The 21,825-nt window shown below is 49.6% G+C and overlaps 1 protein-coding gene across 1 annotated transcript in view; it reads right to left on the bottom strand.

Moving 5' to 3' along the window:
• Window positions 1-1,171: 1,171 nt before the first annotated feature.
• The window catches only part of ETFA (electron transfer flavoprotein subunit alpha), an 83,105-nt gene continuing 62,451 nt past the window's right edge, over window positions 1,172-21,825 (bottom strand). The window contains exons 10-12 of the mRNA XM_062206395.1: window positions 11,625-11,690; window positions 6,352-6,432; window positions 1,172-1,448 (exon numbers count right to left, since the gene is read on the bottom strand). Of these exons, the coding sequence (XP_062062379.1) occupies window positions 1,410-1,448; window positions 6,352-6,432; window positions 11,625-11,690 (186 nt within the window). The 3' untranslated portion in view covers window positions 1,172-1,409. The remainder of the gene's footprint in view (window positions 1,449-6,351; window positions 6,433-11,624; window positions 11,691-21,825) is intronic.

Here is a 21,825-nt window from a genome sequence, read left to right on the forward strand (position 1 = left end):
CGCAGGCCGGCCCAAAGCCGTGGCAGCGCCACTCCCAGCCCGCACCCACACCAGCCAGCAGCCCCTGGGCATGAGAGCGCGTGCCAGGGCTTCCCACACCTGTGGCCAACTTACAGACCTGGCTTTCTCAGAGAGCCCAAAGGAAGCCATCAGGAGGGGCCCAGAAGAGCCGGAACATTCTCAGAGCTGGATTTTAAACATTTATAAAACCATCAAGCTATCTGCTCATGTAAGTGGCCCTTCTGCCTCAAAGCAGCCCCTCCCCAATCTCCCCTCCTCCACAGACACCAGGTTCCCTAAACTGACAAAACCTTAAAATGAAATGGAAAATTAAATTTAACTGAAGTCAGCTAAATACATCCAGTGGGGCAGGTTTAAGTCAGGTCCACTCCTGTCACATTAGCTACGGTTTTCTGAAGGCTGCGTGGCTGGGGGAGAACAGTCACGCTTTGCAGTCAGCGTCTTCAATCCGAGTCCCTTCATCTAATTCCCTGCTCCTGCAAGACAGGCGGTCCACGGCCCCGCCTTCAACACCACCCCGCCCCGCCCCGCGGTCCACGGCCCCGCCTTCAACACCACCCCGCCCCGCCCCGCGGTCCACGGCCCCGCCTTCAACACCACCCCGCCCCGCCCCGCGGTCCACGGCCCCGCCTTCAACACCACCCCGCCCCGCCCCGCCCCGCGGTCCACGGCTCCGCCTTCAACACCACCCCACCCCACCCCGCCCGTGGTCCACGGCCCCGCCTTCAACACCGCCCCGCCCCGCCCCGCCCCGCGATCCACGGCCCCGCCTTCAACACCACCCCGCCCCGCCCCGCCCCGCGGTCCACGGCCCCGCCTTCAACACCACCCCGCCCCGCCCCGCGGTCCGCGGCCCCGCCTTCAACACCGCCCCACCCCGCCCCGCCCCGAGGTCCACGACCCCGCCTTCAACACGGCCCCGCCCCGCCCCGCGATCCACGGCCCCGCCTTCAACACCACCCCGCCCCGCCCCGCGGTCCACGGCCCCGCCTTCAACACCACCCCGCCCCGCCCCGAGGTCCACGGCCCCGCCTTCAACACCACCCTGCCCCGCCCCGCCCCCCGGACAAGCCTGGCAAAATGTCACCGTGAGTTTTCACTACTTTTCCTTAATGTCTTCTGGTTCTTTAAGAAGCTGGCACATCTCTGCTAGTTTTGAAGCTGTGATAGGCTTTACTGGGGATTTTATTAGACAATTAGAAAATTTCAAAAAAATAATTGTTAGGAACCACAGAGAATTACAGGAAACATGATAATAGTTCATAAAAAGCACTCTGGCTCCTGCCGGAGCCCCCTCCTGCTCAGATCGGCAGCTCTCCCCCGCGATGGGATACCCGTGGATTTCCGTGCCTTCGGCTGACACTCGGACGGCTCTCCATGACCACGATTCATTTCTTCTTCAGCAGCTCAGTCATTTCGGGAACTACCTGAAAATTAAAAGGAAAAAGCAAAAAGGAATTAGGCAGCACGAGCCTGTGCTGTGGTGAGGCCTCGGCCCCCTCCGCAGGGTGGGGAGCCCACAGGAAACTGTGCAGACCCTCCCCATCCCCGTGGAAACCACAAACCTGGAGGGAGGGAGAGACCACCCTGGATGCGGGGCTGTCAGGGCCAAGAGCCCGCCCGCTGACAAGGAGCCCTATGACATAACCACAAACTTCCAGAGGGCACCAGAAAAAAACAAAAACAAAACAGGAAGTCCAATTTTCCTCATCAGGGCTGGGAGGAGCACGTGTCTTCCCTCCAGGTTTCCCAGCCTTCTTCCTACACCAACCACATTCCTGACTCCTCCTGGGTCAGGCTCCCGCCAACCTCCCCCAGTCCTTGTCCTCCTCCTGTCCCTCCCTCCCTCCCTCCCACCTTTATCTCTCAGCCGGTGGCTGTCATTTGGTGGCTAGAGGTGAGCCACAGGCGGCCAGTCTGCAGCTCGGCTCCGCTGAAACACGGCACTAGCCAGCAGATGCGGGCGAACCCGGTGAGGGGCAGCGACCGGGCTGGCTGCTGTACGAAGCTGAGTGACCCTTGGCCTGGGCAGTGCCACGGCTGCAGGTGCAGCTCCCAGAGTGGAGCTCCGTTGTGACTGCCCAGAGGCGGGCGTGGGGACTGCAGCGGAGTGCCACAGGCCTCCTGAAGACGTGTGAAGTATCAATTACCCAGTCTGGCAACTGGCCGTCGGCTGCCCTGGCTCACAGAGATCCCGGCTGAACTTGCCACTGATGAATACAGCCTCTCAATTATTTAAGAGAGCTACATTTCCATTAGGTGGAAATAATGCGTTCGTACAAAATTTATTAAGGAAATTGTCGACATGCTGTTTCTCCTGAATGTCACTTTGTCCGCAGCCTATTAAAAGGCCCATGTTTACCACGGAGCCAGCAGGCATTCGCACAGGGGCGGCATTAAGTGCTGGCACCACTCGCCCCGTGCCTCGGTGGAGAGACCATGAGCTCATGCCAGGCGCACGGATGACATGCTACCTGGGCCTCACGCGGGACCCGTGTGTGTCACAAAAAACAGGCGAGAGCCAACTTCTTTGCCCAGGAAGCAAGACATTCTTTTGGTTTAGAATAGACCACGTCTTGAAACCTGACAGTGTCCCCCACCACGCCCCCCACAGAAGAGCTGAGGGAACTCTCTGTCCCTCAGACTTCCCAAGCACGCCACACAGTGCCTTGTGCAGAAGGGAAAACGCCGGCTTGGGCTGCGGAGCCTCTGACGCTGGAGCAGTCTGGACGACCCACGCTCTGTCCTGTCCTCTCTGACTCGCAGAGGCGGCTCCATACGCAGCAAGGCCAAGTAAGAGGGAACTCGCATTGTAAAGAGAGAATCAAAACTTTTAAAAAATTAAAAATTTAAAAAAATAGAATCTGCGGATGTGTATCACAATACAAGTCAGTTTCATTCATCTTAGTATTTTCTCGGGATAGCAGTAAGGGAGACAGAGGTACTACGGCAGTACTAGAGCAGTCTTAAGTGACAGAGATGTCACTCCCATGGAGACAGAGACACCCAGGCCTAATTCCTGCTCATAAGGAAAGAACAGACAGAGGCCGCTGAGCTACCCAAACAGAAATGTGCCCAGGGTCAGTGTTTAGCCTAGCAGTTAAGATGTCTGTACCCCACATCACAGCACCCGGATTTCACATTCAGCTCTGGCTCGCAACTAGCTTCTGCCAGTGCAGACCCTGGGAGGTAGCAGTCATGCCTGACACTCACAAGGGAGACCTGGGTTGTGTTCTCAGCTCACACCTGTGGCCCCGGCCCCCTCCCAGCCATTGCAGGTATACGGGGAGTGCAGGTCAGTCAGTGGATGGGAGCTCCGTCTCTGCCTCTTTCCTTCTCAATTAAATGAAAATAAAAAAAAATTGGTGCTTGAAATGTGCTCGTCTTGTGCTGGAATATTAGGAGGATGAGAACAGCAAAGCTCTAGCTCAGGAGTTGTGAGGAAGACGAGATCAGTGTGGGTTACGAAAGCTCAGAGCATCAGCCTGGAGGAGAAAAGGATTCTTGACAGAAATAAACCGTGCAGGTTCCAGGGATGGGAGAGAGATTATAACGACTGCAGTGAAAAGCTATGTTGGGGAGAAGAGAAAAAGGCGTAAAAAGATGGCGGTGGCCAAGCCAATGCAATGGGGACAAACGATCTCTAACACATGGTGGTAGAACACATGGAAATCCACATGCAAACGCATGTGGCTGGATCCTCATCTCATGCCACAAACAGAAATCCACTCAAGACGGATCAGCAGCCTAGACACATGAGCTCAAACTGCAAAACTCTGCGAAGAAAACACAGGGCTGGATCTCTATGACCTTGGACTTTTTAAAAAATTTTTTAAAAAATTTGATTTTTAAACAACAGGAGGTGACCTCAGTCAGGAACACACCCACCAGGTCTGCGCCTGTCAGGATCCCTGTAATATTCATCTACTGGACTCATGCTGACTTCAGCACAGTGGGTACCCCCTAGGTCCCTAGCATTCATCAAAGGTGTGGTTCTAAACCTCTCCCAGGAACACGTGACCCAGGGGCTGTGCACCTGGTGACCTGCAAAGGCACAGGGATGAAACAGAACAGAGGCAGCGGCCTGGCTTAGTTGTGCCACAACCAGCTGTCCTGGATCAGCTCTCTATGGGACAACTTACAAACAATGGACCTGGCTTGTATCCTTGTGTAGTGACAAATGGCAGCCTACAACAAAACTGGGGTTTTTCTTATTTTCATGATCTTTCACTACTTTTTTCCCAGTCCATGACAGGTATTACTGTGTGTCAGGACTTCTGAGCAGCAGGAGACAGTCACTGCCCAACAGGGCTCGCAAAAGGCACATAACTGTGATGTCCTGGCCCACAGTCTCTCCACAGTCAAATGTGGGCTTCCTAAGACACCAAAAGTAGTGCAAGATCCTCGGGCTGCAGACCAGCCGGCTGGGGGATGTCTGAAGTCCCCTTCCACCTGCTGTCTTAGGACTGTCTTCACGGAGATGTCCCACTGAGTTCACACACGCTCTCTCATGCCAAGACCAGGAGCTGCCCCAACACGGGAGTGCTGTTCTACCGACAGATGCTACCAAGCTCCCGCCCCGAGGCAGCTGGGGGGACAGGGACCATTCCCAACTGTCTGACACTTTATGCTTTCATCACGTCAGCCCCCATGTGAGCTGCAACACACAGGCACGGGGAGACAGAAAAACACACCACAATATCAACAATTTACTTGTAAATAAAAGGCCACTGGGGTGGCATTGTGGCGTAACAAGTAAACATGGCATCCTATATGGGTGCTGGTTCATGTTCCAACTGTTACACTTCCAGTCTAGTTGCCTGCTAATGGCCTGGGGATAAGCAGTGGAAAACGACCCAAATGTTTGGGCCCCTGCCACTCACGTGGGGACCAGGATGAAGCTTCTTGCTCCAGGCTGTGGCCTGGCCCAGAGCTGGCCGCTGCGGCCATCTGGGGAATGAACCAGCAGATGGAAGATCTGTCACTCTTTCAAATAAATCTGTAAACATGTCAAGATGGTTCGTTTTTGTGGCAACGGAAGTATTTAACTGAGCTTCTAAATAAAGAGAATGATTACCCCCTAGCCATGTCTGATACCGTGCTACTTGAATAAAGTTATCACTGTACAGATACAAAAATATCCCTCTTTTGCACACCATCCCTCTTGCAGTGGGTCATCTCAGTGGCCGATGACTGCCACAGCCGTTTGTTCCTGCACACCTGGGCCTACCTGGACCTCATATTTCAGGATACAGTGCCCCAAGGTCACTGAAGGGGCTCATATTCTTAAGGCAAGTCCTGGGCTCTTTGCAGGGCTCCTGAGTGGAAGGATGTGCTACACTGGACCAGAGCAAAGGCCCATCTTGGCCTCTGTCACTGAGCACCACTGGGTCCTACTTGTGCCCCTCACTGAGTGGGAACTTTTACTCAGAGCACAGACTGCTAAGTGCACGCACTAGTTCATCACACAGGGGCCGGTGAGTCCTCCGGTGCTGAGGCCCACCCTGGTCCGGCTCTCGGGCTGCAGCCTCGCCAAGGATGCCCCTGGCGCCCGCTCTGGTTCTGTGTCCTGTGCAGTGAGTGCCTCCCCACCCCAGCAACCCCACTTCTCCTGGGATTAGAACTCCCTCTCAGAGCACTGATTCCCAGGAGTGACTGCTGCAAAGGTTAGCTAGAAGGCTGCAGGAGGCCAGGCTGTGTATGAATCGTGACCTCTAAATGTGACCAAAGGAATGTTAGGGACTCGTCATCTTTAATTCATGGAACGTTAATATCTCTGAATCAATTTTTCTATTGAGGGCAAAATGAAGGTGGTGGCAGGGTAGGAAGAACACTCGAACGTGAAGGGTCTGGGGGCGGGAAGAAGGGCTGTCCATCACATGTGAAGGCCCTCAGCTGTCAACACAGCAAGCAGAACTTTCTGGCTGAGTTGGATAAGGGGACTCCAGTGCCCACTCTTCCCGAAACATGTTGTCTCTGAACGAATCCTTGAATGAGAAGAGCTTGATATAATTTCTCTAGGGCATCTTCCAGGCCATAATCGCCTGAGTCACTTCACACTGTGTGCTAACTTAGCACACAGATGCCAGGGGCCATCTGGTCCCCTTCAGAGGAGAACGATGATGCTGGATGCAAACATACTCACCAGGGCGATGTAGCTGTCAACAGGGCCCAGCTGCTGATGGACTGCCACGTACACTGAGTGTGCACACAGTGTATACTGTGCCTAGCACAGATTCTGCCTGCTCTTGTGCTCTTGTTTAATCGTCTCATCTCAACCACCTCTACGAGGCTCTTGGATCACAATCCAGCTCTTCCAGAACGTCTTACCTTAAATAAGTCTGCGACTATTCCATAATCGGCCACTTGGAATATGGGTGCTTCGGGGTCTTTGTTAATAGCCACAATTGTCTGTGGAAGAAAGACAAAGAGTTTGGCTTTTTTACAGAAAATCTACCACATAGGTTGGTCCTCTTTTAACTCCCTTTATCAAATAAGATTAATTTAATGAACCTGTACCAATATTTTGAACTTTACTAAAAATAATTAGGTTGGAAAATAATAAAACTATCTTCCACTCATCGTCAGCCCATCACAGTATTAAATTTTTTTAATATTCTTTGACTTATGAAAAAAGAACTTGATTTTAGGTGAAAAAGTAGCAAAATTTATACCTAAATTCATAGCCTTTGTAACTCAAACTATTTTGTCCTCCATATACTTCATTCCATTTATTATTTTAAAATTATCATCCTAGGTCTTTATGAAAATTTCAAAGCTAACTATCTTGTCAATCTGTTACTAAAGAGTGTTAGGACATTGTGGCATAGCAGGTTAAGTCACCGCCTGCAACACCAGCATCCCAGATGGGAGCCAGTTTGTGTCTCAGCTGTTCCAGTTCTGATCCAGCCCCCTGCTAATGGTCTGGGAAAAGCAGTAAAGGATGGCCCAAGTATTTGGGCCCCTGCCACCCACGTGGGAAAACCGGATGAAGCGCCTGGCTCCTGGCTTCTGCCTGGCTCAGCCCCGGCCTGGCCATTGTGGCTATTTAGAGAGTAAACCAGCAGATGGAAGATCTCGCTCTGTCCCTCCCTCTCTCTTTAACTCTTCCTTTCAAACAAATAAATAAATCTTAAAAAAAACAAAAACAAAACAAAAAAGGTGTGGCTGGCCCTGTGCTATAGTGGACTAAGCCTCTACCTATGGTGCCAGCATCCCATATGGATGCCAGTTCCAGTCCCAGCTGCTCCACTTCCAATCCAGCTCTCTGCTTATGGCCTAGGAAGGCAATGGAGGATGGCCCAAGTGCTTGGGCCCCTGCACCCATGTGGGAGACCCAAAAGAAGCTCCTGGATCCTGGCTTTGGATTGTCCCAGCTCTGGCCTTTGCAGCCATTTGGAGAGTGAACCAACAGATAGAAGACCTTTCCGTCTTTCCCTCTGTCTGTTACTCTGTCTCTGGAATAAATAAATACAATATTTAAATAAAGAAAAAAAAAGAACTTTAAGACAAAAAAAATTTTAAGATCTTACATATTCAGCAAATATATGCACTAAAAGAAGCAAATTACTACATCTCTTACAAAAACTACCAAATATTTCTCTTATGCCCTACAGAAAAACCCTAAATGTGGGAGGTTATGACAGATTACTAATAGAATGAAAAGTCACTTTTACTCTTTTATTAGCAGCAGATATTTTTATACATCACAGAGTTCAGTATTCCCTCTTCTAGATGATTCTTTTTACTGTGGCATAGTGGGTAAAGCCGCCGTCTATGGTGCCGGCATCCCATATGGGCATCGGTTCGAGACCCGGCTGCTCCACTTCTGATCCAGCTCTCTGCTATGGCTTGGGAAAGCAGTACAAGATGGCCCAGGTCCTTGGGTCCCTGCACCCATGTGGGAGACCCGGAAGAAGCTCCTGGCTCCTGGCTTTGGATTGGCGCAGCTCTAGCTGTTGTGGCCATTTGGGGAGTGAATCAGCAGATGGAAGAGCTCTCTCTCTGCCTCTCCTTGTCTCTGTGTGTAACTCTGACTTTAAAATAAATAAATAAATCTTAAAAAAAATTTTTTTTTTAATTTTTTTATTTATTTGACAGGTAGAGTTGTCTACAGTGAGAGAGAGAGACAGAGAGAAAGGTCTTCCTTCCATTGATTCACTCCCCAAATGGCCGTTACAGCCGGTGCTGTGCCGATCCGAAGCCAGGAGCCAGGTGCTTCTTCCTGGTCTCCCATGGGGTGCAGGGCCCAAGCACTTGGGCCATCCTCCACTGCCTTCTGGAGCCACAGCAGAGAGCTGGACTAGAAGAGGAACAACTGGGACTAGAACCCGGCGCCCATATGGGATGCCAGCGCTGCAGGCGGAGGATTAACCAAGTGAGCCACGGCGCCAGCCCCTCTTCTAGATGCTTCTAACACCAATGCAATTAAAGTAAAATTAGTTTTGACTCTAATACCTTATTTTAACAGGTAACATATTATAAATAACTCAAATCTCTCAGAGTATTCACATTTCCCCCTGCTACTACATCTGGAGAAAGGAGTTGCTATTTAAGCATGTACAAAGTATTTTGATGTGTGATCACTCTGGAGGGTCCCTCGGACAGAAGTGCAGACAGTGCCTGAACAGCTGAGGCCGGCGCACAGTGCAGTCCAGGGCACTTCCCATCGAGATGACAGACGAGTTTCACTACGGAGCTAAAATCCAAAGTGACAGGACGGTCGCGGGCGCAGGTCTGCACTGAGGTGCTTCCTGGGAACACCTGGCCTGGCCTGCTTCACGGCTAACAGCGGAGATTTAGCCCATTCGCGACGGTGAACGATTCTCCTGGTGGCTAGAGTCAAACTCTGACAGTTTAACCACCTGACAGCTTTTCCCTCTCACTGTGTAAAGTCACTTTTAAAGAAACAGCACAGAACTACAAGCAAGGAATCACTATGGTATTTTTTTTTTATTTTTATTTTTTATTTTTGACAGGCAGAGTGGACAGTGAGAGAGAGAGAGACAGAGAGAAAGGTCTTCCTTTTGCCGTTGGTTCACCCTCCAATGGCTGCCGTGGCTGGCGCACCGCGCTGATCCAAAGGCAGGAGCCAGGTGCTTATCCTGGTCTCCCATGTGGGTGCAGGGCCCAAGGACTTGGGCCATCCTCCACTGCCTTCCCGGGCCACAGCAGAGAGCTGACCTGGAAGAGGGGCAACCAGGACAGAATCCGGCGCCCCGACCGGGACTAGAACCCGGTGTGCCGGCATCGCAAGGCAGAGGATTATTAGCCTGTTGAGCCACGGCGCCGGCCGGAATCACTATGGTATTTAAAAACCAAGATGTGGAATGGTTATGGTTTTTACGGTTATTAAAATAATACTTCTGGGGTAAGCATCTGATCTGGTGCTTGGGTGGCCAGCTGGGACGCCCGTGTTCCTCATGGGTATGCCCAAGTTTGAGTCCCATTTCTGTTCCCAGTTCCAACTTCCTGCTAGTGCCCATCCTGGGAGGCAGCAGGCAATGGCTCAAGTACGTGGGTCCTTGTCATTCATACGGCAGACCCAGACTGAGGCCCAGCTACTGGCTTTGGTGCGGCCCAGGACCAGCCACTGCAGGCATCTGGGGAGTAAGCCAGCAGAAGAGAGTTCTTTGTCTATCTCCCTCCCTCAAATACACTTTTAAAAATAGTAATATTCCCGGGTCTGGGGCTATGGCGTAGCGAGTAGAACCGCCACCTGCAGTGCCGGCATTCCATGAGAGCACTGGGTCAAGTCCTGGCTGCTCCACTTCTGATCCAGCTCCTTGGTAATGAGTCTGGGAAAGCCATGTAAGATGGCTCAAGTACTTGGGCCTCTGCACCCGTGTGGGAGACCCGGATGGAGTTCTAGGCTCCTTGCTTTGACCTGGCCCAGCCCTGGCCGTTGTGGTCATCTAGGGAATAAAGCAGTGGGTAGAAAATCTCCCCCTCTCTTTCCCTCTTTCTCTGAACTCTGCCTTTAAAAATAAATAAATAAATAAATCTTTTAAAAAAATAATAATATTCCTGAATTATTAATTGTAAGTAATTAAGACTTTCTTGTACTAGATATCTCTTGATAGTTCCTTAAAAGTTCCAGCTTTCCCCTCTAGCAGTTTTAAATGCAGACAGCACTCAATCATATCATTAAGTATATAATTCAAAAGTGCTTTCATTACAATGATTTATTTAATGTAACAATCAAATCTCATATTCTTTCAACTATACCATGATGCTAATCAAAACTGCAGCTTGCAGGCAATGCAACAGTCCTGTGTAAACCACTCTACCATGCCATTTTAGAACATAATGAAAATCACAACTAGCGATCGCCTGTCAGCTACACGAGACAGTGACATCAGGGGCTATGTCTTTTTCCTTTAAGCATACCAGCACCTAGCACAAGGAACACGCTTAATACACACTCTGCACAGAGAACATCTCGGCTCTCCCAGACTGGTGTCTTCCCTTCCACTGTCCCCTGCCTGCTCTGACAGACGGTCCAGGCTGTGCCTCTCACAGTCCACAGTGTTAGCATGGGATGGACACTTGCACCACGATTCTCCTGGCAGGCAGAATCCTTTCTTTTGGAGAAGCAGAATTTTAGGTGTGTTCGACTGGCCTGACTAAACGCATCTTAAGGCTGCTGGTGTGGGAGTGTTTGGTTTTTGTTTATAATGCCTAAGCCACATCTTCCCCATTGGCACGCCTGTGTTCAGAGCTGAGTAGAGAAACCCGCCATCCAACTGTGAAATCTGACTGGGTTCGGAGCAATTCATTTAGAGGCTACAAAGAGGCAGTGCCTGCATTTCTTCAAGTCGGAAGTTAAGGCTGTTAAAAGTTTTATTATCTTTTACATCGTCTTCCATCTGGGTGGACAAATGCAGCAGTGTCAGAGGCATCTCCGACTTCACGAAAGGGAAGTTCGCAAATCAGACTGCACAGTGTTATGCATGAATTACTGTGTCATACTCTGAAATACACGTCCACGCAGTCATTACACAGGACTTCCACACAGAGTCCAAGTAGTGAGCTGAAGTCCAGAGTTTCCTCCAGACCTGGTGCTGCTGACGGTTACTGAGGTATTAAGATGCCAGACGCGCCAACCCAGGATGCATGGTCACATTCTGGTACCAACCTGTGAAGAGGGGCCCTGCTGAGGTGGGGGGCGGGGGCTGGTAGGAGACCTGGGTGCAGCAGGTGGAAAAGAACCACCATCAGAGCCTCAGAAGCTAGCTGGCAGTGAGAACCTGACCAAGTTACTAAAGCCTCACATTCTGACCCACAGACGGTCAGGGCGGAAGGAGACACTGGGGAACATCACGCAGTGTCGTGTTGGAGAGGCAGAGGGACGCGTCCTGCTGTAGGCCCGCAGGGGCGGTAGCTCAGGTTCACCCCTCTTCCTGGGGCACAGCACTGCCTCTCCCGCCAGGGGTACATCTGCGGGCAGCGGATGGCACTTTACTACTTCTTCCAGTTCCCAGACCTCCGCTACTCTGAATGGCTCAACCACACACACTGTAACTACATGGAAATACAGTAAAACCCAAATTTTAAAATGTGAGAGCTGTTCCTTTTATCATCAATATCGCTGTGTACGATACCTTGCTGTCTTTCATTCCAGCTAAATGTTGGATGGCTCCAGATATTCCAACAGCAATATAAAGTTCCTGAAACAGAAGAGACCACATTATTAATATGTTCTTATGAAACACTTTCCCAATTGTTTTCCATTAGCAATTTAAGTCTTGGGCAAAACATATGTTAAAATAGAATGTATGCAATATGCATTATTTAAATTATGCTTTTCTTTTTGTCTGATCTCAGCTCATTTCTCTACTCCCTGTGAACTCCTATAGTGGTGGTGGTATGGTAACAAACGTGTGGTCAGGATTGGGCGTTTAGCATAGCACTTAGGATGCCCACATCCCACGGCAGAGTGCCTGGTTCCAACTTCAATCAGTGCAGACCCTGGGAAGCCATGGCGATGGCCCAAGCAGCTGGGTCTCTGCCGCCCAGGAAGAGCCCTGACTGAGCTCCCAGCTTCCCGTGGCCCAGCCCCTTCTGCTGCACACATCTAGGGTGGAGGCTGGCTAGCTCTCTCAGGTGACAATGAATAAACAACAGGACTGCTTAAAAACGAGTATGCAGACAATGAGCACTACCCAGCACCACTATGGAGCAGTCCCTGTGTTAGCATTCCAGTCTCACACCTGTCTGTGAGGCAGCCTCACGCAAGGCACTCATGTGGAAATTGCTGTACAACCCACACCTGCTGTATGTACTCATCCACAACAGACACACGTCGTACACCAACATAAAAACATACAAACTCATAAACATGCCAGAACAGACCTCAACTTGGTGGTTTCCCTTCTCACCTGTTAAACTGGTCATTAGGTTATAGCTATTAAATTGCACATTTAGAAAAAAGTAGAAATACAAACCAATCTGGAGAGATTCTAAACACACACACACACACACACAGGCACAAGACTTCCCTACCAAAAAAAAAAAAAAAAAAAAAAAAAAAAAAAAGACAAACTTCCCAGAGGTGTGGGCTGAACCGCTGTATCTCCAGCACCCAACAACAAGGCCTGCTTGCACTGCGGTTTTCTCAGTAAATGCTGCTGGTATTTCGTCCTCTTCCTGTCCCTCTGCCTCCAGGAATTGCAAAAGGGTGAAGCTGTTTTGTCTCCTCTCATCTAAAATGTTTAAGGTACCCATGGTTGAAAATTAAAATTCACTGTCATGGAGAACGGATTAAAACCCGGCTTCATTAAAAGAGCTCAGCACTCCGTCTAGCAGTCACGACTAAAGCTTCGGCGGAGAGGCCGCTGCTGTGCACTGTGCGTGGGGCCTGCAGCGCAGGCCTCCACTTGGGCGCCAGTTCATGTCCTGGCTGCTTCGCTTTCAATCCGACTCCCTGCTGATGCCCTGGGAGGGACAGCAGAAGACGGCACTGGTACTTGGGCCCCCATCACGCACGTGGGACACCTGGATGAAGCTCCTGGCTCTGGCCTGGCCCAGCCCTGGCCATTGCTGCCATTTGGGGAATAAACCAGTGGATGGAAGATCACTCTCTTGGGGCCAGTGCTGTGGCATAGCGGGTAAAGCCGCCACCTGCCAAGTGCTAGCATCCCATATAGGTGCCAGTTTGAGTCCCAGCTACCTCACTTCCGATCAAGCTCTCTGCTATGGCCTGGGAAAGCAGTGGAAGATGGCCTCTGCACCCACATGGGAGACCCAGAAGAAGCCCCTGGCCCCTGGCTTCAGATAGGTGCAGCTCTGGCTGTTGCAGCCATCTGAGGAGTGAACCAGCAGATGGAAGACCTCGCTCTCTCTCTGCCTCTCCTTGTCTCTCTCTGTAACTCTGCCTTTCAAATAAATAAATAAATCTAAAAAAAAACCAAAAAACAAAAAACCAACCTTTTCAACCAAAAACCACTTCCCATACACACAAGCTGCAGCAGCACGTCCTGGCTTGGGTAGGCGGTGTACCTACCACATATCCAGACTGACATCAGGATTTTATCACAACTGACGGTCGGGTCTCTCCTCAACGTGAATGACAGGCACTGAGGCAGACACGGTGTCGGGGGGGGGTCTCACCTTGTTTTCTACCCTGCTGATGATCTAACTTAACAACTGCTCACTCCAAAACAAGAGAGCATTGCAGCTGATGGCTGGGCATAACATAAGCTGTTCTAGGCTTGGGATTTTTCAGAGCAGCTCAGTGTACAGGGTCACATGCAAGCCAATTCCCCTCTTGCAGCCTCAACTTCCCTAACTGTGGACAGAGGAGGGACGGCCCCAGGACAGGAGCTTTATAAAAACGTTCCCCAGACACTGCATTCAGAGCTAAGAACCACAGGGCCAGATGGCCCCTCTGCAGCCTGAACCCCTCACTGCCAGCACACACTGTCACTAGGCCTTATCTTTAAAGACATAAAGTGTCCACCATGTGACCTCCAAAGTTGAGCTGATCGTCTGAAAATGGGCTGCGCCCGTTTTTTCATTCAACTTGCTTGACAATTATCAAATCCTGAAGCTAGGAGCACTCTGGCTTATGGAGACTGTCTTAGGGTGGGGAGGGACACTGCACAAAGTCAAATGCACGGGGAAGGTGAGAGCAAAGAGCGAGTGCATGCCCCGTGATTCTGGCTGGAACGTATCTAGTGGGCCAACTACAACCTGGGACCCAAGACCACGTGAGCATGCACAACAAGTCTTAAAAGCTCCATTTGTATCACAGAGCATTAACACAAATTCCAGTTGCTCTGGCAATAAACATAAACACAATATAAACAAACCTCACTCTGAACTGGGGGCACTCCCCACCTCCCAGATGAATCCCATAAATGTCACTAAGGAAGTAAGATCACGGGACAGAGTAAAACTAAGGCAGGTGCGCGGGAGCCACTCTGACCATTGTGAACAGTGCCAAAGGCTCTCAGCACAAACACGAAGCCCCTGAACCCCAGCCAGGATGGGCTTGGGGTCTGGGCCGCTCTTCTGGGCTCAGAAGCTCTCAGGCACGAAGGGTGGCTTCTTTTTTTTCCTTTTAAAAGGACATGCATAGGCAATTAGATTAATATCTTAGGATGCATCTTCGTGGCTCAGAAAGCATTTCTACGTCTTGACAATGATAATTCGAACGTGCAAAATTCCACTGAAGCTAATTTATGGAACACTCCAGCTACTGCTATTGCTTCCCAACAGAACCAAACAATGTCTGCCCGAGGCCCCCGGCTGCCAAGTCAGACTCTGGGGCAACAGGGAAGAAAATGAGAGAAGATGCTGGAGGGAAGAAAGGCAATTAAGGTTCAAAAAGAGGTGGGTAAAAGACGAGATATGGGACAGTGCTAGCAGCTTCTTTGAGGTTAGGCAAGGATCTACAAGAAGGAGAAACAGAGGCCTCCACACAGCTGAGACCAGTCTGGGTTGGTCACTCAGGTGCAAGAACCAGGACGACTGGGAAGTAAAACCAGCAGGGAGAAGAGGCCCAGGACGGCACTGCCGTGAACGTTAAGTGGGGCCTGGCCTTTGCCAAAACGTACAGAGACCGCAGCGGGGGACTTGTCCACATAGCTCCAAGGCTGCGGTCCAGACCACCTCACAGCGGGCTGAGACGGACACAGCAACAGGAAACCACAGCGTGTGATGCGGCCTCACGGAGTGTGCCACAGCAGTAAATCACTGTGGCTACGAGGCTGGCCCCCAAGGCTCAGCGGGTCATATAGGCGACCGTGTGTGTCCCAGCTGCTCCGCTTCCAATTCAGCTCCCTGCTTAATGTGCCTGGGAGAGCAGTGGAGCATGGCCCAAGGGCTTGGAGACCAGGAAGCAGCTCCTGGATCCTGGCTTCAGCCTGGCCTAGCCCTGGTCGCTGCGGCCATTTGAAGAGTAAACAAGGGGATGGAAGATCTCTCTGTCTCTCTTCCCCTGTAACTCTATCTCTCAAATGACTAAATAAATAAATCTTAAAAAAAAAAAAAAAAAAAAAAAAAAAAAAAGAACCAAGGCTCAGGAATCTCACTTCCAGGTTCAAATCCCAGCTCTGCCAGCTGACACACACGTAACCTTGGGCCGGTTATATAACCTGTCCGTGCCTCCACTTGCTCATCTGGAAAACAGGTAGCAGTAGTTTCCCAAGACACACTGGTGCAGCACTCACAGGCCAAGGTTTGTTCAAATATTCATTCCCTGGGGCTGGCATTGTGGCACAGAGGATTAATGTCCTGGCCTGAAGCGCCAGCATCCCATATGGGCACCGGTTCAAGACCTGGCTGCTCCACTTCTGATCCAGCTCTCTGCTGTAGCCTGGGAAAGCAGTGGAAGATGGCCCAAACCCTTGGGGCCCCACACCCACATGGGAGACCTGGAGGAAGCACCTGGCTCCCGGCTTCGAATCAGCGCAGCTCCGGCCACTGCGGCAAACTAGGGAGTGAACCAGCGGATGGAAGACCCCTCTCTCTCTCTCTCTCTCTCTCTCTCTGCCTCTCCTCTCTGTGTAATTCTGACTTTCAAATAAATAAATAAATCTTTAAAAAATATTCATTCCGTCAGCCCACTGCGGGACAGGGGGCTTCTAGGGTGTACAGCTGAGCAGGCTGTACACTGGACCGCTCTGAGGAAGGCACCAGCCACACCAGGCACAATGGACTTGCATTTTTATTACAATGATTTTCCAACAGATGGCAGTAAAGTAGCCTGAGAAGAGAGCTGCGCAGACCAGAAGTGGTGGGTAGCCAGAGTTCCCGGTGGTACACATCGTGCCATTTTCTAAGTGTATCTAAACAATGAGGAACAAGCTGAGTGATGCCGGCTGAGGGGTTTTACTGTTGTACAGGTCACAGGACGATGACCAATGCTCTGTCTCCTGTCCTCAAGAAGCTCACATCCAACAAGACAGACTAAGGTGAGTTCATCAGAGCCAGTACCCCGACAATGGAAAACAGCCAAGAAGTGTGAGAGCGGGGTCTCTCCTGTGACCCCTCCCTTCCTGAGGGGCAGAAGCAGGCCAGCGGCAGGAGCCTGACTGTCGCAGCCCACTGTCGCGGCCCACCCAGATGCTCCCGCTCCCAAGTCCCTCGGACAAGACAAGCTTTCACAGCAGGTTTCAAATGGGTCCTCTAGCTTTAGGACCGAGCCGCAGTCTCAGAAACATGATCGCAACGCAGTCTTATCATCTGTGCAGAAACGTAACCAGCCTGTGCGTTCAGCACGGTCAGAGCAGAGGACTGGGTTCTGGCCACTTCCTTAGGAAAACAAGCACTGACATCGCTGCTGCCGCACCCACGCCCGGGACAGGAGGCCTGGCGTTCAGACAGGTACTGCCCGAACCCAGCTTCTCCAGAGGAGCCTGGTGCAGAAGCTAAGGGAAGAGCTGCCCCAGGCCTGCACATCAGGACGTCAGTATAACACTGCTGAGCCTGAAACAGAGATATTCGATGTAAATATCTCACAAGCCACATAATTAATATAAAATTGTCAAGTCACCGGCCGCTGAAAAGAAACAGGGGAAGTCAATTTAATGCTAGACTCCTGCAAACCAGGAAGATTCCAGGCGTCCCTTAGCCACAGTCATCTTGGTGGTCACCCAAAGAAGCACACAACGAGCTGAAGGACAGCGTCGGTCAGCTCCCCCAGGAGCGTGCACGTGATCTACGACAGGGCTAGAGCAGACTGTGGTTAGCCTGTGTGTGTCCGCTTCACCCGCACTGGCTCCGAGCAGGACCATTCAGGAGAGAGGGGGGAAACAGGGAAGAGTCAGCAGTGCGGCAGAGGGGCAGCCTCGTCGCACAGGCACTCGGCACGGCCCACCAAGAGCGACCAACAGATGACGCAAGTCCATCACTGTCAGCCAGAGTGGACCGAGCCAGGAAAACCAAAAGCAGATGAAAACTACGAGTTTAGAATGGTTAAGTCTGTATGCTGAAAAGCCACTCCGACTATAGACTTTGTTCTCCAGTAGGTTCCATTTTTTCCTAAAACTCTAGAAGGACATTAAAAAACCTACTTTCAAAACTCCTAATTGTAAAAAAAGATCATAATACATCTGAGTCAAAAACAACCCAGAACAAGACATCAAAAAAAGGCAGAATTCGGGATGCAGCTGACATGGTACAAAAAGGAACAGGTGTTTGGCCAGGAACCGCTGGTTAAGACGGCCACATCCCGAATCAGAGCACCTGGGTTCAATATCCAGCCTCACTCCTGATCCAGCTTCCTGCTAATGTGCCCACTGGGAGGCCACAGGTGACAGCTCAGGGAGGTGGATCCCTGCCACTCAGGGGGAGGTAGAGACGGAGTTTCTAGCTCCTGCCTTTGGCCTGGCCCAGTCCCCATGGCTGAGAGTTCTCTCTCTTGTTCTGTTTCTCTCAGATTATAAAAAAATCATGCATAGTGGAAAGCCAAGACACTCTGGGGGAAAAAAAAAAAAAAAAAAAAAAAAGACCTAAATGAAATTCTTTGTGAGACCCCAGTGGAAAGAACGGGCCATCAAAGAAGGAGCTACCTTTCTCTGAAGGGAGGAGAGAACTTCCACTTTGATGATGACCTTGTCTAAATAAGATCGGAGTCGGTGAACTCAAAAGGCTTCCATAGCCTTGGCAACTCATGACAAGAGCCTAGGGTGATTACTGACGCCATAACAAATCGTTAAGTCAACAACAGGAGTCACTGTGCACTTATTCCTCATGTAGGATCTCTGTACTTAATGTGTTGTCCAATGTGCAGTGATGCTATAACTAGTACTGAAACAGTATTTTACACTTTGTGTTTTGGTGTGGGTGCAAACTGTTGAAATCTTTACTTAATTGATCTTCTGTATATAAAGAGAATTGAAAATGAATCTTGATGCGAACGGAATGGGAGAGGGAGCGGGAGATGGGAGGGTTGCAGGTGGGAGGGAAGTTATGGGAGGGAAAAAGCCATTGTAATGCATAAACTGTACTTTGGAAATTTATATTTATTAAGTAAAAGTTAAAAAAAGAAAAAAATCATGCATAGATTTCAAATTTTTTGCACCAAATATTTAACTTTTTGATTCCATTTTCTACAAACTTTCTGAAGTACCCTCATATTTCTAACCTTAGATGCATATGAGAAAACAAGGAAGACAGAAAACTAGTGTGCTAAACTATAATTTCTGCCCCAGTTCCTAGATAATTCTGGCCTAGAAGTTGGGGTGAAGTTTTTTGTTTTTTTAACAAATCTCTAACACAATTTTCATGCAGGGATATATATTCCAGATGGAGGTATCAAGACATACCAACTTTGTCGTATAATGTATATATACACAATATAAAGTTGAAATTACATGTGTTAATTATGTAAACTCATACATTCAGATTCTCCTAGAATTGGAACAGTATTCTGCCTGCAGCCATTTCAGATCTGCTTTACTTAAAACAAAGAACGGAGAGATCCAAACATCTACTTTGTTTATATTAAATATGGATATGAATGGAGTTGTAGAATCTGGAGCACACAGAGCAGAAAAACCCAGGCAATCATGCTCCTTCTCTAAAAAACTCAGATTTCAAATGTATTTCCTACTGAGAGTCTCCCCTTCTAGAAAAGACTTGGGAGGAAAACTACAGTTCTTTAGAGGAAAAAAAAAAATTAAATGCACATCATATAGGTAGTTCTAACCAAACTCGAGCGTGGAGATCAATCCAACGGTACGTGATCAACACAACGCCCCTAAGACTGCTGCAAACAAGTTTCAGAGGGGAAGAGGAAGTCCTACAAGAGACGACAGAGGTGCAGCCTTCCACAGCGACTGTTACACCCCCCCCACACACACACACACGGGACAAACGCCAGGTTCTGAGTTAAATGAATTTATCTATTACTGCGAGCCTCCTTGCGTTAATATTGCCAGAGTTCATCCTGCTGCTCGTTTAAAAAGCTAAACTATTTCCTCTGCCAGCCCGTGTTGAAGCTCATCTTGTTTTGGAAGAGGTCCCAAAACACAAAGCACAGCTCACTGTGGCTCTGCCTCTGACAGCTCTCTGCGCAGTGTCAGGAGGACCCTGGCGAGCTGAGTGGTGCAGGCATAGAGGATTTCACTCACAGCGTGTAAGGCTGACATTGTACCACTCACCAGCCGCTGCTGCTGTACAGACCAGCCCATAATGTGTCCGGATTCAAGCCCACACACCAATCCCCAGGGTCACAGGTACTGTCGCTGACGTGCGTGTTCCCCTGAGTTATCTGACTTTACCATGCCAACTCCCCAAGATAGAAATGAGCCCCACTTTATAGAACAGGAAGCAGGCAGGCTCAATGAGCTTCCCAAGATTATACAAATCTAGTAAAAGGCAGGTTTCTTTCTCCCCAGCTTTAAGTATATTTGAAAAACAAAAGTTTAAGATATTTGTTATACATTTTATGATATTTTGGTATATGTGTATATTGTGAAATAATTAGCACAATCAAGCTGACACATCCACATATTTCTTGTGTGTGTGTATGTGTAGTAAGAACAATTAAAGTTTACTCTTAGACAGGGCTGGCATCGTGGCGTAACAGATTAGGCATCACTTGCAATGCTGGCACCCCATACTGGAGTGCAGGTTCAAATCCTGGCTGCTCCACTTCTGATCCAGCTCCCTGCTAATGTGCCTGGGAAGGCAGCGGAAGATGGTCTGAGCACATTGACCCCTGCACCCACATGGGAGACCCAGATGGAGCTCCAGGCTCCTGGCTTTGGCCTGACCCAGACTTGGGTATTTCAGCCATTTTGGGAGTGAACCAGCAGATGAAAGATCTATTTCTCTTTTTTCCTCCTCCTCTCTCTCTGTAACTCTGCCTTTCAAACAAATAAATCTTTTAAAAAATATATTGACTCTTGGTGAATTTCAGCTCTACAATCCAGTATTTTGAACAGCCACCATTCTGTACATGACAGTTCCAGAATTTACTTTGTGCCCATCTGACCTACACCTCCCCATCTCCCCTGCCCTTAGCCCAGGCAATCAACCCTCACTCATTCTTCTGTCAGGATTCTTTTTTTTTTTTTTAAAGATTTATTTATTTATTTGAAAGGCAGAGATACACAGAGAAGGAGAGGCAGAAAAAGAGACAGAGAGAGGTCTTCCATCCACTGGTTCACTCCCCAGTTGGCCGCAACAGCCAGAGCTGCACCGAACCAAAGCCAGGGGCCTCTTCCAGGTCTCCCACATGAGTGCAGGAGCCCAAAGTTTTGGGCCATCTTCCACTGCTTTTTCCCAGACCACAGCAGAGAGCTGGATCGGAAGTGGAGCAGCCAGGACTCGAACCGGCACCCATATGGGATGCCAGCACTGCAGGATTCTGAACCTGAATCCTTTCATTCCAAACTCAGCACTTTCTCTACTGCACCACACATGACTTGATATGGTTATAGTATTGCTAATGAGCTTTAATTGAAGTGACCAGTCTTCTAAAACTCCAGTAAATATGCTTATCTCTGAGAAAAATCCCTAAAACAAAATGAGGTCAGATGAATAGTCAACTTAAGTCTGTTTATTTAAAAAAGAAAAAAAGAAAAAAACAAACGGTCAATTTTGGCTAACGTTAGCTCTAACTCCTTATTTCTGGGTTTGTGGGCTGGCCCTGGGCTCCTTATCAAGAACAACAGTACGGGCTACACCCATCTGATTGATTGTGCTGTAAACCATCGCACGTCAGGGAAAGCGCCTCTACCGCAGGCCCTGCGCACACTGCACCAGCTATGGGGCCACCCTGGGCCCCCTCACGGAGAAGCCGCGAGAGACTGAGAGCACTGCCCGTTTCTGTTGTTGTTGTCTTCGTTTACGTGACCTGTGCTGACAACGAGCTGATGCTTTTTGGCTAAAGATTCTGACCTGGCTGTCGCTGTCAGGGAAGTCAATTACCTGGCTCCGAGCAACTGCTCAAGGGAGGTGCCTAGAAGCAAGACCAGAAAATGCCTTCGGGAGGAAAAGCAACATCCTCACCTCGCCTCTGAAGATTTCCAGCAGTCAAATAAAAAGGTAAAAGCTATTTTGAAAAATAAGGACATTGACTATATTTTGACATGCAACTCAAAAGTTTAAACCTAAACCAGAGAAAGTGAAATTTCAGCTCTTGGTCTTTCCGTCTTTTTGGGTGTGTGTGTGTGTATTTTTAAATTTAAATTCCCGGCCGGCACCATGGCTTAACAGGCTAATCCTTCGCCTTGCGGCGCTGGCACACCGGGTTCTAGTCCCACTTGGGGCGCCAGATTCTATCCCGGTTGCCCCCCTTCCAGGCCAGCTCTCTGCTATGGCCCGGGAAGGCAGTGGAGGATGGCCCAA

Source organism: Lepus europaeus, chromosome 11 (genome assembly GCF_033115175.1).
Source record: "Lepus europaeus isolate LE1 chromosome 11, mLepTim1.pri, whole genome shotgun sequence".
Taxonomy (NCBI): domain Eukaryota; kingdom Metazoa; phylum Chordata; class Mammalia; order Lagomorpha; family Leporidae; genus Lepus; species Lepus europaeus.